This window comes from Trachypithecus francoisi, unplaced genomic scaffold, assembly GCF_009764315.1.
Source record: "Trachypithecus francoisi isolate TF-2019V2 unplaced genomic scaffold, Tfra_2.0 Lachesis_group8, whole genome shotgun sequence".
NCBI lineage: Eukaryota > Metazoa > Chordata > Mammalia > Primates > Cercopithecidae > Trachypithecus > Trachypithecus francoisi.
This window is the reverse complement of record NW_022681473.1, coordinates 64,475,380-64,492,643: the sequence shown is the minus strand read 5'-3', so window position 1 is coordinate 64,492,643 and position 17,264 is coordinate 64,475,380. Positions and strand designations below refer to the sequence as shown.

The window sequence follows — 17,264 nt, the reverse complement described above, 5'->3', positions numbered from 1 at the left end:
TGTGAACCACTGTACCCAGCATTAGACAGCTCACTGTACAGTGATCATAAACCTCAATACCCTTCTGCGCCTGCCTTTAGACAGCTCACTGTACAGTGATCATAAACCTCAATACCCTTTGCTAAATGTTCCCTCTCAATTATCACCTTTCTCTCTTTCCCACAGCTCTTTCGACGTGTAGCAGCAGCTTTGCCGGGAATGGAAAGCACACAGGACAGAAGCAGAGAAGACAGTATCCTTTTTGTTTCATCAGACATTTTTCATTATTAACACTAGTCTTTAGAGCCCTGCTTGCTTGGCTAAAGAATATTGTGCCATTGCCTTTTACAACCAGGAACTGATGACTTAGAGGCATAGAAATTCAGAGGTTTTCTATAGCAAGTTATATATAGTTTCTGTATAGTTATCCAAGTGTACCCTTTGCAGCCTGCTTCTCATTGTTGATCAGTGAGAGGGTTTGTGTTTGTTTGCTTGCTTTTAAATGAGCAGGAAACTCTCAGAATCTCTGTCTCCTTGCCTCTTCATTTTGAGTCCCATTGATTCTAGGCTTTTTCCTCATAGAATATCAAATTTTCATTTCTTTTTCTAACACTTGAGCTGTCTGCTTGACACAGGCAAGAAATAGAGTGGAGCTTTATTGTAGCCTTTGCTTTCAGAAGCAGGACATAATATTAGTTTATTTCCAAGGATTGGAACATCTAATATTAGTTAATACTAAGGATTTTTAATTTGATGTTTTCAGTGTTTCATATTTACCTTCTAGTGTTTTTCCATATGCAGACATTTTTATTAAGCAGTATAGTTTATAACACTTTGTATTCAGCTCTTCCCACTTGTAAATGTTGCATGTTTTCATAAAAAGCATAAAACAGGCCGGGTGCGGTGGCTTATGCCTGTAATCCCAGCATTTTGGGAGGCCAAGACAGGTGGATCACCTGAGGTTGGGAGTTTGAGACCAGCCTGACCAACATGGAGAACCCCATCTCTACTAAAAATACAAAAAATTAGCTGGACATGGTAGCACACGCCTGTAATCCCAGCTACTAGGAGGTTGAGTCAGAAGAATCGCTTGAACCCAGGAGGCAGAGGTTGCAGTGAGCCAAGATCGTGCCATTGCACTCCAGCCTGGGCAGCAAGAGCGAAACTCCCATTTCCAAAAAAAACAAAAAACATAAAATATGGTTCCAAAAAAAAAAAAAATGTTCTATTGAGTTGAAGTCTGCCCCCTCCCCACTTTTTTTTTTTTTTTGAGATGGAGTCTCACTCTGTCACCCAGGCTGGAGTACAGCAGTGCAATCTCGGCTCCCTGCAACCTCTGCCTCCCGAATTCAAGTGATTCTCCTGCCTCAGCCTCCCAAGTAACTGGGACTATAGGCACAAGCCACCACGCCCAGCTAATTTTTGTATTTTTAGTAGAGATGGGGTTTCACCATGTTGGCCAGGCTGGTCTTGAACTCCTGATCTCAGGTGATCTGCCCACCTCAGCCTCCCAAAGTGTTGGGATTACAGGCATGAGCCACTGCGCCCGGCCTGAAGTCCCATTATTTATTAAATGCTTCTCCTGCTGTTGGAACTATCTTGTAGGCTCTTTCAGATTTATGTTATAGATGATTCTATGAGGAACATCATCTTCATATCACTTCTTTCTGCTATAGAATAAGTTCCTTAGGATAGACACCCATAAATAGAGCGTGTACCTCCTTCTGACCCTTGTTGCATACAGTAGATATAAGCAAGTTTATTCCATTTGAGCACCTTATATGGTGAGGTGGCTATGTGGAAAATAGTGACTGTGTAGGCTCTGAAGACAAATAGGAATATAAGGGCCATCCCAGAAATGCTAGTGTTTGTAAGAATTGAAATTGTACTTTCCCATTTATGGCTCCTTAACTTTTGTTTCAGTGATTGACATAAAACTGGAAAAGCCTCAGGAGCAACCAGTCAGCGAAGGAGGCTGTTCCTGCTAATCTCTCATGTCATCTTCAACCCTTCTTCAGAAGCTCACTGCTTTGGCCCCCTTACTCTTTCATTGACTGCAGTGTGAATATTGGCTTGAACCTTTTCCCTTCAGTAATAACGTATTGCAATTCATCATTGCTGCCTGTCTCGTGGAGATGATCTATTAGCTTCATAAGCACAAAAAAAGTCAGTGTCTTCATTATTTATATTTTACAAAAAGCCAAAATATTTCAGCATATTCCAGTGATAACTTTAAAAATTAGATACATTTTCTTAACATTTTTTTCTTTTTTAATGTTATGATAATGTACTTCAAAATGATGGAAATCTCAACAGTATGAGTATGGCTTGGTTAATGAGCAGTGTGTTCACAGCCTACTTTATCTCTCCTTGCTTTTCTCACCTCTCCCTTACCCCCATTCCCTATTTCCTGTTCTTACCTAGCCTCCCCCCACTTCCTCAAACAAGAGATGGCAAAGCAGCAGTTCAACCAAGCCCATTGGAATTATCCTTTAATTTTACAGATACCACTTGCTGTAGACTATGGACCAAGATGTCCAGAATTTTTCTTGAGCACTGATATAAATTACTTAGATCTTCTTTGAGATCAAAATTCAGCCATCATGGTAGGCAGTGCTTGAATGAGAAGGCTCCTGATGCATCTTCAAAATGAGTCCTAAAGAACATACTGAATACTTACAATAAGTAGAAGAGCAAAAAATGTATTTCTGACTAACACAAATGGCTCTTTCACATGTGCTTTATTAGACTCTGGGAGAGAAAAGTAACCAAGTGCTTCAGAACAGGTTTTTAGTATTCTTCATGGTAAGATAATGAAGTTCTAATGAACTATTTCTCCCAAGGTTTTAAAATTGTCAAGAGTTATTCTGTTTGTTTAAAAAATAAGAAACCTCTTTAAGCAACAGATTTTGCTTGAGTTTTCTTTTTTTAAAAAATAATACTATGCAGGCAAGGCACTATAAAAGTTTAATTCCTTCTAGAAGAACCACTGGAAGAATTTAAATTTGGCACTACAATCAAAACTACTGAATTAGTAGAAACAACGATATCTAAAGCTTACCAACAAAAGAACCCTCAGCAGAATAGCAAAAACTTTGCTCAGAACATTTGAGGTCAAATTGAAGACGGAAACCGGAAACTGTTTTCTTGTAAGCCCCTAGAGGCAGATCAGGTAAAGCATACATAGTAGAGAGAAAGGAGAGAATGGAAATAAAACTCAATATTATGCAGATTTATGCCTTATTTTTTAGCATTTTTTAAGGTTGGGTCTTTCAGGCTGGTTTTGGTTTGTATTAGATCTGTATAGTTTAATTAACTAGTGATTTAGTTTTATATTTAAACTACAATTAATCTTTTTTCTTTGGTGATATTTATTTCTTTGCCTTTTTTTTTCTTTAACAACTTTCAATTTTTAGATGTTTCATTGAATCTATTTAGAGCTTCACCATGGCAATATGTATTTCCCTTAAAACACTGCAAACAAATATACTAGGAGTGTGCCCTTTTAATCTTTACTAGTTATTGTGAGATTGCTGTGTAAGCTAATAAACACATTTGTAAATACATTGTTTGCAGGAAGAAAACTTCTGAGTTACAGCTCAGGAAAAACCTGCTGAATTTATGTTGTAAGCATTACTTAACACAGTATAAAGATGAAAAGACAACAAAACTATCTTCATACTTCCTCATCCTCTCATTGCAACAAAACCTTAAACTGGGAGAACCTTAGTCCCCTCTCTTTCCTCTTCCTCCTCCACTTCCCACTTACTGTCACCTTGTAATATTCACAGAGCACTTGGATTATGGATCTGAATAGAGAAATGCTTACAGATAATCATTAGCCCACATACCAGTAACTTATACTTAAAAGATGGGATGGAGTTGTAAAGTGCTTTTATAATACAATATAATTGTTAAAAGCAAGGGTTGACTCTTCGTTTTATTTTGACATGGCATGTCCTGAAATAAATATTGATTCAATATGGCAGATGGGTCATATTCTTTATTTGGAAGAAGCTGTGACTTCTGACATGGGGGTGATTGTCTTCCTACACTGTTGGATTTGATTCTTTTTATGTATTTTTAAGAAAGTAACCAGTTATACTGCTTTTAATATTGATTGGTCTTTTTATTTGGCTTGGAGTTCTTCAAAGCAGTGAGGTGTGTTCATAGTCCAGAATTTTTTTTTTAATAAACACAATTTTGCTGCCAAAAATATATAAATAAAACACAAAAGAAAACAATTATTGACTTGGTTTCCCATTCCTGCCAAGATGGTGAATTAGCATATGCTTCTCCCTCCCTAGACCTATAAAGTGGACATGGATAGAATCCAGAAAAATAACAACAGCAAATGTGAGGAACTCCTGGGGAGTCAAAGAATCTTTTTTTGATGGGGGTATTGTTGCGGGGTGGAGGAGAAGGGGGCAACTTGAAAGGTATAGCCCCTGGTGGAGGCAGTAATAGGACATATTAAGAAAAGCATCTTAAGATCTGCTTTTAAGCCGGGCGCGGTGTCTCACACCTGTAATCCCAGCACTTTGGGAGGCCAAGATGGGCGGATCACGAGGTCAGGAGATCGAGACCATCCTGGCCAACACGGTGAAACCCCATCTCTACTAAAAATACAAAAAATTAGCCGGGCGAGGTGGCAGGCCCCTGTAGTCCCAGCTACTTGGGAGGCTGAGGCAGGAGAATGGCGTGAACCCAGGAGGCGGAGCTTCCAGTGAGCTGAGATCCGGCCATTGCACTCCAGCCTGGGCGACAGAGCCAGACTCCGTCTCAAAAAAAAAAAAAGATCTGCTTTTGCCTCCTTACTCCTAACTATACCTTTGCTTTGGGACTGGAGCCAGCAAACTGTGGCCCTCCCACCAAATCCAGCCTGGAACCAGTTTTTAAAATTAAGTTTTATTGGAACTCAGCCATACTTTCTCACTGTAATGGCAGAATTTAATAGCTGCCACAGACCTTATGGCTCTAAAAGCCAAAAAAGCCATTTACTATCTGGCCCTTTACAGAGAAAAGGGCAATCCCTGCCTTGGGATAACCATAACTGAACACCTTACCGTAAAATGAAGGCCACAGGCCAGAATACTAGTGCAAGTGTCCACGAGAGTAATATTAGGGCAGTACAAAAGCCCTAGTAAGTCGATGGAAATAAAGGCAAGGCCCTGAAATAAGTTATGGCTTGGGGGGATGATACTGATACTGAGTGGGAGTGATTATATGTGGTCTTAGAGTTCCTAGAGCTCTTTGCCCCAAAGTTTGTCCCCTCCTCTCCTTGACAGTCTTGTCCCCTGTGCCTTCCAGATTAGTAGTCTATACCTTGAGGAAAATTTGAACTCACACAGCAATATAGTTGAATACCTAAAAACTGCCTCAAAAGTAAAAGTAAATATCTGAAGCAGAAATACTTTGGGAAAGAAAACCAATAATTTAAGGATGACATGATAAATATTAAGGAGATAAGATATGAAACAAGAATTTAGAATCATACGTGTGAAAAGTTTTTAATTGTTGAAATGAACACAGCCAGGTGCAGTGTTTCATGCCTGTAATCCTAGCACTTTGGGAGGCCGAAGTGGGAGGACAGCTTGAGCCTAGGAGTTCAAGACCATCTTGGGCAATATGGTGAGACCCCATCTCTGCAAAAAAATTTAAAAATTAGGCGTGGTGGCACACACCTGCAGTCTCAGCTACTTAGGAGACTGAGGTGAGAGGATCTCTAGAACCCAGGAGTTCAAGGCTACAGTGAGTTCTGATTGCACCACTACCCTCCAGCCTGGGCAACAAAGCAAGACCCTGTTTCTAAAAGGAAAGATAAGGAACACATAGATGGGATAAATGGTAGAATGGATTCCGTTAGTTAGAATGGAGTTAGTAAGCTGGAACATTAAATTGAGGAACTCATTCATTAGAAAACAGAATTAGCTGGCCTGGCACAGTGGCTCATGCCTATAATCCCAGCACTTTGGGAGGCTGAGGGCGGCAGATCACAAGGTCAGGAGATCAAGACCATCCTGGTTAACACGGTGAAACCCCGTCTCTACTAAAAATACAAAAAATTAGCCAGACACGGTGGCGTGTGCCTGTAGTCCCAGCTACTTGGGAGGCTAAGGCAGGAGAATCGCTTGAACCCGGGAGTCGGGGGTTGCAGTGAGGCAAGATAACGCCGCTGCATTCCAGCCTGGCAACAGTGCAAGATTCCGTCTCAAAAAAAAAAAAGGAAAACAGAAGTAGCATTCTTGTTCTTTTGCAATGCGATAAAAAGCAGGGCAAAGCTCCCCTTTGCCTTCTGCCATGATTGTAAGCTTTTTGAAGCCTACCAGAAGCAAATGCTGGCACTGTACTTCTTGTATAGCCTGCAGAACTGTGAGCCAATTAAACTTTTTTTTTTTTTTTTTTTTTGAGACAGAGTTTTGCTCTGTCACCCAGGCTGGAGTGCAGTGGCCCAATCTCAGCTCACTGCAAGCTCTGCCTCCTGGGTTCACGCCATTCTCCTGCCTGAGCCTCCCGAGTAGCTGGGACTACAGGTGCCTGCCACCACGCCCAGCTAATTTTTGTGTGTTTAGTAGAGACAGAGTTTCACCGTGTTGGCCTGGATGGTCTCGATCTCCTGACCTCGTGATCCACCTGCCTCGGCGTCCCAAAGTGTTGGGATTACAGGCGTGAACTACCACGCCTGGCCTTTTTTTTCTTTTCTTTTTTTTTTTTTTTGAGATGATGTCTTGCCCTGTCATCCAGGCTAGAGCGCAGTGGTACAATTTCTGCCCACTGCAGCCTCTGCCTTCCAGGTTCAAGCGAGTCTCCTGCCTCAGCCTCCCGAGTTGCTGGGATTACAGGTGCACACCATCACGTCCAGCTAGTTTTTGTATTTTTAGTAGAGACAGGGTTTCACCATGTTTGCCAGGCTGGTCTCGAACTCCTGACCTCAAATGATCCACCCGCCCCAGCCTCCCAAAGTGCTGGGATTACAGACGTGAGCTACCGCGCCCAGCTTAAACCTCTTCTTTATAAATTACCCAGCCTTAGATATTCCTTTATAGCAATGCAAAATGTACTAACAGAAAATTGGTACTGAAAAGTGGGGCATTGCTATAAAGATACCTGAAGATGTGGAAGAGACTTTGGAACTGGGTAATGGGCAGAAGTTGGGAGAGTTTGGAGGGCTCACAGAAGATGGGAAGATGAGGGAAATTTTGAAATTTCTCAGAGACTGGTTAAATGGTTATGACCAAAATGCTAATAGAAATATAGACGGTGAAGACTGGGCTGATGAGGTCTCAAATGAAAATGAGGAATTTATTGGGAACTGGAATGAAGATCACTCTTGTTAACACCTTAGCAAAGAACATTAGCATTGTGTTCATGTCCTAGGGCTTTGTGGAGGGTTGAACTTAAGAGTGATGATCTTCTGGCCAGGCACAGTGGCTCACACCTGTAATCCCAGCGCTTTGGGAGGCCACGGCAGGTGGGTCACTTGAGGTCAGGAGTTCGAGACCAGCCTGGCAAATATGGTGAAACCCCATCTCAACTAAAACTACAAAAATTAGCTGGGTGTGGTGGCGCACGCCTGTAATCCCAGCTACTCCTATTGGGGAGGCTGAGGCAGGATAATCGCTTGAATCCAGGAGACAGAGGTTGCAGTGAGCCGAGATCGTGCCACTGCGCTCCAGCCTGGACGACAGAGTGAGATTCCATCTCAAAAGAATAAAAAAACAGTGATGACCTTCAGCTAGGCTGTCTAGCTAAAGAAATTTCCAAGCAGCAAAGCATTCAAGGGGTGGCATGCCTGCCTCACAGCCTGCAATCAGATATGAGAGCAAAGGAATATCTTAAAGTTGGAAGATACATTTAAATGGGAAGAGGAGCATTAAAATTTGGAAAATGTATATCCTAGCTTTGTGGTAGAGAAGGAAAAAACATTTTCAGGAGAGGAATACAAGCAACAGCTTGCTAGGGAAATTTGTATGACTAAACGGGAGCCAAGTGCTAATAGTCAAGACAGTGGGAAAAGGCCTCAAGGCCATTTCAGAAGTCTTTGGTCAAGTCCCTCCCATCAGAGGCCTAGGAGGAAAGAATGGTTTCAGGGCCCAGGCTCAGGGCCCTGCTGCCCTGCACAGCCTCAGGATACTGCTCAAAGGGCCCCAGATACAGCTCAAGCTGCTATTCCAGGGGGCACAAACCATAAGCCTTGGTGGCTTTCACGTCACGTTAAGCCTGCAGCTGTGAAGAATGCAAGAGTGAAAGAGACTTGGAAGCTTCCAATGAGATTTCAGAGGATGTGTGGGAAAGCCTGGGTGCCCAGGCAGAAGCCTGCCACAGGGCAGAACCGCCACAGAGAGCCTTTACTAGGGCAGTGCAGAAGGAAAATGTGGTATGGGAGCCCCCACAAAGAGTCACTACCAGGGCAATGCCAAGTGGAACTGTGGGAAGAGAGGCTACTGCCCTCCAGACTGCAGAATGCTACAGCCACGAGCAGCTTGCACCCTGAGTTTAGAAAAGCTGCAAAAACTCAACTCTAACCTGTGACAGCAGCCACAGAGGTGGAGCTGCCTAAGGATTTGGGAGGCCAACCTTTGCATCAGGGTGCCTTGGATGTGGGATTTGGAGTCAAAGGAGATTATTTTGGAGCTTTAAGGTTTAATGTCTGCCCTTCTGGGTTTCAGACTTGCTTCGGGCCTATTGCCTTGTTCTTTTGGCTGATTTCTCCCTTTTGGAATGGGAATATTTACTCAGTGCCTATATAACCCTTATATCCTCAAAGTAAATAACTTGTGTTTTGGTCAAAGTAAACAACTTGTATCCTCAAAGTAAATAACTTTGGTGGTGGTGGTTGTTTAGACAGGGTCTTACTCTGTCACCCAGGGTAGAGTGCAGTGGCATGATCTCAGCTCACTGCAACCTCTTCCCTCCCAGGCTCAAGCAATCTTACCACCTCAGCCTCTCAAGTAGCTGGGACCACAGGCATGTGCCACCATGCCTGGCTAATTTTTGTAGTTTGGGTAGAGATGGGGTCTCACTATGTTGCTCAGGCTGGTCTTGAACTCCTGGGCTTGAGCAGTACACCTGCTTTAGCCTCCCAAAGTGCTGGGATTACAGGTTTGAGCCAATAACTTGTTTTTAATCTTACAGAAAATCATATGAGGAAGGAACTTGCCTTCAGTCTCAGATGAGACTGTGGACTTTGGACTTTTGATTGAGTTGATGCTAGAAGAGTTAAGCCTTTAGGGGATGATTTTTTTTTTTTTTTTTTTTTTTTTTTTTTTAAGACAGAGTCGGCCGGGCGCGGTGGCTCAAGCCTGTAATCCCAGCACTTGGGAGGCCGAGACGGGCGGATCACGAGGTCAGGAGATCGAGACCATCCTGGCTAACACGGTGAAACCCCGTCTCTACTAAAAATACAAAAACTAGCCGGGTGTGGTGGCGGGCGCCTGTAGTCCCAGCTACTCGGGAGGCTGAGGCAGGAGAATGGCGTAAACCCGGGAGGCGGAGCTTGCAGTGAGCTGAGATCCGGCCACTGCAGTCCAGTCCGGGCGACAGAGCGAGACTCCGCCTCAAAAAAAAAAAAAAAAAAAAAGACAGAGTCTCGCTCTGTTGCCCAGGCTGGAGTGCAGTGGAGCTCAATCATGTTGAGGTCAGAAGTTTGAGACCAGCCTGGCCAACATGGTGAAACCCCGTCTCTACTAAAAATAAAAAAATCAGCCAGGTGTGGTGGCGCATGGTGGCGTGTGCCTATAATCCCAGCTACTCCGGAGGCTGAGGCAGGAGAATCGCTTGAACCAGGGAGTCAGAGGTTGCAGTGAGCCAGGATCACACCACTGCACTCCAGCCTGGACGACAGAGTGAGACTCCATCTCCAAAAAAAAAAAAGTTACTCTTCTCACCTACTGCCTTTCCATCTATTATTTGAAGGATATCTGTATGTGCAGCCCATACTTAAGGAGTTGGGATTTGTTCTTCTTTAGGGGGGAATAGCTGTGTAAATTGTTTGGAATTCTGCAAGGGAGATTTGTCTCTTCTCCCCCATTTATTTATCTGTTCAGTAATTTATATCAGTATGGACTCATGGATACTTATTTTATACTTTGGGTTATAATCTAATACTACTTTATTTGGTTGCCCAAATTGTTCCAGCTCTTTCAGTTCTTTTGCCCCTTCGATGTACCCCCCATCGATGTGCATTTGTTTTGGTCTTTTGAGTACTTCTTTATGGCAGTACATGATGCTCCAGACTCATCATGGATACTTCTTTATCCAGTCCTGTAACCAGCCATTTCTCCAAGGATCTCTGATTTCTTTGACTGGAGAACTGGTATTAGAAATGAAGATGTGGGGCCAGGTGTGGCGGCTCATGTCTGTAATCCCGGCACTTTGGGAGACTGAGGCAGGCGGATCACGAGGTCAAGAGTTGAGACCATCTCTGTCTGACATGGTGAAACCCCAGTCGTGCCCAAATACAAAAATTAGCGGGGCGCAGTGGCTCACACCTGTAATCCCAGCACTTTGGGAGGCAGGCGGATCATGAGGTCAGAAGATTGAGACCATCCTGGCTAATACGGTGAAACCCCGTCTCAAATAAAAAATACAAAAAATTAGCCAAGCGCAGTGGCGGGCGCCTGTAGTCCCAGCTACTCGGGAGGCTGAGGCAGGAGAATGGCGTGAACCTGGGAGGTGGAACTTGCAGTGAGCTGAGATCTCACCACTGCACTCCAGCCTGGGCAACAGAGTGAGACTCTGTCTCAAAAAAAAAAAAAAAAAAAAAAAAAAACGAAAATTAGCTGGGCATGGTGGCGTGCGCCTGTAGTCCCAGCTACTTGGGAGGGTGAGGCAGGAGAATTGCTTGAACCTGGGAGGCAGAGGTTGCAGTGAGTCGTGAGTAGAGATCACACCACTGCATTCCAGCCTGGTGACAGAGCGAGACTCTGTCTCAAAAAACAAACAAACAAACACAAAAGATGTGGGGCTAGGTGTGTTCATTTCTTTTTTTTTTTTCTTTTTTTTTTCTTTTTTTGTTTTTGTTTTTGTTTTTGACACAGAGTCTCACTCTGTCGCCCAGGCTGGAGTGCAATGGTGTGATCTTGGCTCATTGCAGCCCCTGCCTCCCAGGTTCAAGTGATTCTCCTGCCTCAGCCTCCCAAGTAGCTAGGACTAAAGGTGCGTGCCACCACACACGGCTTTTTTTTTTTTTTTGAGACGGAGTCTCACTCTGTTGCCCAGGCTGGAGTGCAGTGGCCGGATCTCAGCTCACTGCAAGCTCTGCCTCCCGGGTTCACGCCATTCTCCGGCCTCAGCCTCCTGAGTAGCTGGGACTACAGGTGCACGCCACCTCACCTGGCTAGTTTTTTTTTTTTTTGTATTTTTTAGTAGAGACAGGGTTTCACTGTGTTAGCCAGGATGGTCTCGATCTCCTGACCTCATGATCCACCCATCTCGGCCTCCCAAAGTGCTGGGATTACAGGCTTGAGCCACTGCGCCCGGCCATACACGGCTTTTTTTTTTTTTTGAGACAGAGTCTCTCTCTGTCACCCAGGCTGGAATGCAGTGGCACGATCACAGCTCACTGCAACCTCTGCCTCCTGGGATCAAATTATTCTCCTGCCTCAGCCTCCCCAGTAGATGGTATTACAGGTGCACGCCACCTCGCCCAGCTAATTTTTGTATTTTTAGTAGAGATGGAGTTTCGCCATGTTGGCCAGGCTGGTCTCGACTTCAGGTTATCCACCTGCCTTGGACTTCCAAATTGCTGAGATAACAGACATGAGCCACCACGCCCAGCCTAGGTGTGTTCATTTCCACTGAGGTGTTTTCTTTGAGGCTCTCTCAGCTGGCAGATGAAGGAAATACATGTATGTGCTGACATGCGTATAGACACATATCTGTAAATATTTCTGTATATAATCCCGTCTCTATGTCAAGCTAGACATGAGTTCATACTGATGTCTCCAACTCTAATCCATTACCACATGAATCATTCTAGCTTCCTCCCTTTGCTTATCTGTAAATTTCTACTTCACCACTGAGAAACCTGGCTTCCAGTTGACCTAGGGACTCCAATGTGCATGTTTGACTTATCAGCATATACTTAATATTGTACTACTTCACATAAGGTACAGGAAACTTGCCAGAGTATCATTCTATTGTCCCACCCCCACTCCCTGTCCTCTCTGCTTTTTTGATGTATTTTTTTATTACATTCATAATTTTGCATATACTTGTGAATAATTAATTCTATTGACTATCATTTCATTTTGTGATTGACTATCATTCCATTTTGTGAATATTACCGGTGGATTTATCCTGTAGAATTTAAGTTTTTTCCATTGCTATTATAAACACTTTTCTACCTACCTTTTGGTGAAGGTAAGTACACAATTCTGTTGGGTGCACCCTAGGAGAAGAGTTGATTGGTTATAATGTATGCATATGCTTGGCCTTACCAATCAGTTTCCAAAGCAATTGTACCAGTTTAACTTTACAGTTATTCCAGCAGTGTATGAGACTCCATATCAGTACTTAGTGTCGTCTGTCTTTTTCATCTTTGCCCATTTTAATTCAAAACTTTTTAAAAACCATGTGTTGACCAGACAAAACAATGTTTGGGCCAGATGTCGTCCGTTGGCCACCTCCAGATTAGACTGTTTAGTCTATGAGGATTAATGTCTGTCTTAATGTGTGTGTGAATAATTTAAAAATTGTCTACTGGACAGCTGGAAGGATTAAAAATTCATGTTACAGTCCTACTAGTCGAGAGATTTTGAAGCAAACTGCATTGGGAACATCTATTTGCACTCATTGCTTTGTTCAGTGAGCTGACTGGAAAGCACCACTGGCAGAAATGTGGAGAGGTTTTTGGAGAAAGCCAGAACAGAGGACAGAGGTTTGAGGTGAGGAAGTAGGAACTTCTGCAAGTGAACTAAAAACCTGTGCCCTTACTGAGGGGATAAAGAGTAATTTTGTTTTATTTTTTCATTTCCTCCTTTTTCCTTTGTTAGTCCACCATTTCTATGAAGTCTGATGCACATGCTTTGATGGGGCTGGTGATGACATGGAGAATGAAAACTAGGACAGTAAAGGAAAACCACCCCACATTGATCCCATACTTGGTGTCCAGTTAGAGAGAACAGACATCCATTTAAAAGAATCTTGCTAAGATGTCCAAATGGTAACCAGTAGGGTGTGGGGGAGAGCAGCTGGCCAGTGGAGAAGGCCTCCTTCCTCCCCTGATATACTAGAAGAAGGTGATGTGTGTTTTTTTTGTTGTTGTTTGTTTCATTTTGTTTTGAGAAGGAGTCTCGCTCTGTTGCCCAGGCTGGAGTGCAGTGGCGCCATCTCAGCTCACTGCAACTTCCGCCTCCCGAGTCCCAGCAATTCTCCTGCCTCAGCCTCCCAAGTAGCTGGGATTACAGGTGCCCACCACCACACCTGGCTAATTTTTGTATTTTTAGGAGAGATGGGGTTTCACCAGGTTGGCCAGGCTGGTCTTCTACTCCTGACCTCAAGTGATCCACCTGCCTCAGCCTCCCAAAGTGCTGGGATTACAGACGTGAGACACCATGCCCTGCCAGAAGGTGACAATCTGAGAAGACAGAGGCTGACATCTGCTTTGCAGTTGGAACTCTTTCTATATTCAGCACGTTCCTGCCTAAGCATATCCTGGCCTTAGCTTGTTACCTCTTTTCATCCCCAAGGCTGGTGACCAACTTAGAAAGGGTCAAACCTCAAGGTTCTGTGCTTCAGATTTAAGGGTGATAGACTGATTGGACCATGATTCTGACAATGAAGTCTCCTGATGACCACTTAAGATGTCTCCAAACCTCTGTGGGAAGTTCTAAGGTTGGGGAACACTGTGATATGAGGTCAGAAGTAAATCTGGGACCCAATTCTGGGAGGTCTCAGGAGGCAGATCTCAACTCCTGACGAAGGAGGTCTCACAGACTGAGCTATCCCGCAAGGGCAGAAAAGGGAAAAGGTAAGAGTTATCCCAGTCCCTATGGGTGGCAGAAAGCAGTAGAATGGTCCCTATCAGGTGGGGCAAAGGGGAGACAAATCTGTTTTAGAGGGCATCTAGGGTCATTTCCAGCCAGGTATTCTGAATGTAGGGCTCTAGTTCTGAGACTGAGTCATATACCTGATTTTGGAGAAGCACTCACTGCCGGGATGCTCAGAGTGCCACAGACCCTCGCTGTCTATAGAATCTCCTCTAGTAGGGGCTGATGGAGGCAGGTGGTCTCAGGAATGGATGTGGAGTTGAGCACCCCCAGTGAGCTGGCTATGAGCAGCCAGGCAGTACCTGGGCTGCCCAGACAGTTTGCAGAGATGGTTTTGTCTGGGTTAAGACTGTGTTGTCTATGAGAATGAATATCTTTGTGTGTGTGAGATCGAACTTCCAGGTTCAACCATGTTCTTCCATTGCTTCACATTTTTGGAGGCATTCCATGGCCTGGGAGTTAGTATATAGTTCAAGCTCCTTCCCTGGCATCTAAGGCCCCTGATGGTTTGACCCTGCTGACCTCCGTTTCCACCCATCACACTGCAGATCCAGCCTCACCCAGAGACCTCTTGGCACTGACTGAGTGCTGCTTTAGTTCTTGTTTCCTCTTCATCTAAGTTAACAACTCCCACAAGACCATAGTTGGAAGAGCATTTGTCTTTTCAGTCAGCTTAAGACACTTCCACCCATACCTAGGTTAAGGGCTCCTTTCTCTGTGCCCCTACAACCTTAGGACTACCAGTTCCCACAGCCCATGTTGTCATAGTCTGTGTCCATGTCTAGGGCAGACAGACAGACACACACACACACACACACACACACACACACAAAGGCACATGCACAAACTCCTTGAATGTAGGGCCCCAATCTCCCAGTACCCAGCTCTCAGCCCTGTCTGCCCACAAAACCTCTCAGGAAAGCATTTGCTAAAGGAAAAGAGAAGAGATGTTTGTGTTACACAGTTGACCTCCTCTCTGGGAATTATTTTCCTGCCAGGTAATGAGCCACACAGGATTTATAGTGCAGAAGCAGTGTGCTATGGTAGACAAGGTCAAGTGACCTGCATTTGAATCCAGATTCTGACACAGCATGCATGACTTGGACAGTCTACTTTCTTTTTCTGCATCTGTTTCTTTGTAGGTAAAATAGGGATAGTAATGCCAGGCCCATGGGGTTGTTGCAAAGACCTATGAGATAAAGCAGGGGAAGCTTTGGGTAATGAATGGCAATGCCCCCAGCTCTGTCTGATCTCAAATGCCCTGCCCAGCCAGCTCCCTGATCCTTGTTTAACCCACATTCTTGGGAAAGGACTCTGGACAGCTTGGGCTCTTCCTACCTACTGATCTCTAAAAGTCCTGAGGCTGTGCCGGAGAGGTCATTCCCAGAGCCAAACTCAGAGATGTCCCTGCAGGGGCATGCAGGACACCCTCTAATGAGATGGCGTAATGGGGATGCCACTAAAGGACTGACAGGGTAACTGGGTCTATCTGGGAGAAAATTAAGTCTGAGGCTGGGCTGAAGGTAGTGAGTTATCTCAATTGACCAGTCAGTTACAGATCAAACTCTGTTCTCTCTCCCCACTTGCCAGTGCTGCCAAGGAAGGAAGGAAGGAAGGAAGGAGGAAGGAAGGAAGGAAGGAAGCAAGAAAGGAAGGAAGGAAGGAAGGAAGGAGGAAGGAAGGAAGGGAGGGAGGGAGGGAGGGAAGGGAGGGAGGGAGGGAGGGGAGGAAAGACAAAAACAGAAAACATTAAGGCTGTGGGGAGGGGAGGGGAGGGGAGCAAAACAAAAGAAAAGAAAAAATTAAGGCTGAGGTTCCAAAGCATGCAGTGGGTCTGATGCACTGCTGGGTCCCCTGAACACAGTACAGGCCTTAGGACACCCAGGGTATGTAACCTCTGACTGCACAAATGCTAACAGACCTTGGTCTTCTCAAGAGGCTCCTTCTTGCATCTATGCTTGTCCTTAAGCTGGTGCCACATACTGGACTATGCCCTGTGTTCAGTAGCCTGGCCCAAGAGGTTCTTTATAGTTTGACCTCATTCACCACCTCTCACCTTGCAACCTGCTATAGCATGAGACTGGTTCCTGAACTTCATGGTGCTCTCAAGCCTCTAACGCCTTTGCTCATACCATTTCTTCCATTTGTTCTGTGTGGAAAGCTCACCCAGCTTTTTCAGATTGGCAAACTCCTACTCATTTTTCAAGGTTCAGACTAAATTTCCACTTCCTGTCCCAAATCTTTCCCTAGTTCCCTTGGCAGAGTTGCATGCCTGCTCTTCAGAACTCCAACTGCACCATGTTCCTCTGTAACCTCATTCAATCATTGCTGTTTTTATATATGTCTTACCTCTAAGTGGGTGTCTCTGGAACTGTGGCTGAGGTGGATTCCTGATATTTTTGCCAACCAGCTTTCATCTATTCATCCTACTTCTGGAAATAGTGCCCTAAATTTCCTCTGGGACACCATCCCACCCCTGCTGTAAGCCCTGTTATTTTAGACCATCCGTTTCCAGACAACTGGGGTTGATGCAGGGATGGCCACAGGACCCAATTTAGACTGATGTCCACCAAGCTCAGGACTTTCAATTTAGACTGATGTTCACCAAGCTCAGGACTTTTAGAGGAAGAGAAATTCTCTTGGCTGGACTTGAACTCAGGAGGGCATTAGCCTGGAGCTGCTGACCATCACTGCAGCTTCCAAATGAGCCAGCCCTGCAGGTGTAAAGATGGAAATGAAGCAAAGTCTAGGTGACACTGTTTAAGCCCCTGGATCACACAGCTTTTAGACTTCTCAGTTATGTGGCTCAACCTTTTCCCTTTGGCTTAAATCAGTTTGAGCAGGGAGTTTCTATCTTACAGCCCCAAGAGGCCTGATGCAGGATGGTGGTGTTTCCTTCCCTGGCCACCTGGTTTTCTATGAGAACAATTCATTGATTCAACTCTAGAAGGATGGGAACCTACTGGAAAAGACCCCAACATGAACAGGATTCTCAGAAAGCAGGCTGGACCTGGTTTGGATCATCCATCAGCTCAGACAACAGAGACTCCAAGGCAGTCCCTCCTCTTGAGCCCTCAGGAATGGTCAACTGCAACCAGCTACCTTAAGTGTAGGGGAAACAAAATCCAGAAAGGTTAAGTGACTTGCCCCAAATGACTCAGCTAACATGCTGTCATCAGTTCCACCTGATCTCAGAATCCGCACTCTTTTCACTAGACCAGATAAGGCACTAGTAGCTGCTGGGTCACGGAGAGGGAAACAGGGCCTTCTAGGGGAACAAAGCAAGCCACAGTC

At 44.7% G+C, this 17,264-nt stretch overlaps 1 protein-coding gene across 3 annotated transcripts in view; it reads left to right on the top strand.

Annotated features, from left to right (window-relative positions):
* Positions 1 to 3,967, top strand: part of RAB6A (RAB6A, member RAS oncogene family) — a 103,993-nt gene extending 100,026 nt beyond the window's left edge. For all 3 annotated transcript variants that reach the window (XM_033205841.1, XM_033205842.1, XM_033205843.1), the window contains 2 exons: positions 166 to 232; positions 1,903 to 3,967. In XM_033205841.1, the coding sequence (XP_033061732.1) occupies positions 166 to 232; positions 1,903 to 1,967 (132 nt within the window). In that variant the 3' untranslated portion in view covers positions 1,968 to 3,967. The remainder of the gene's footprint in view (positions 1 to 165; positions 233 to 1,902) is intronic.
* The last annotated feature ends 13,297 nt before the right edge of the window (positions 3,968 to 17,264 follow it).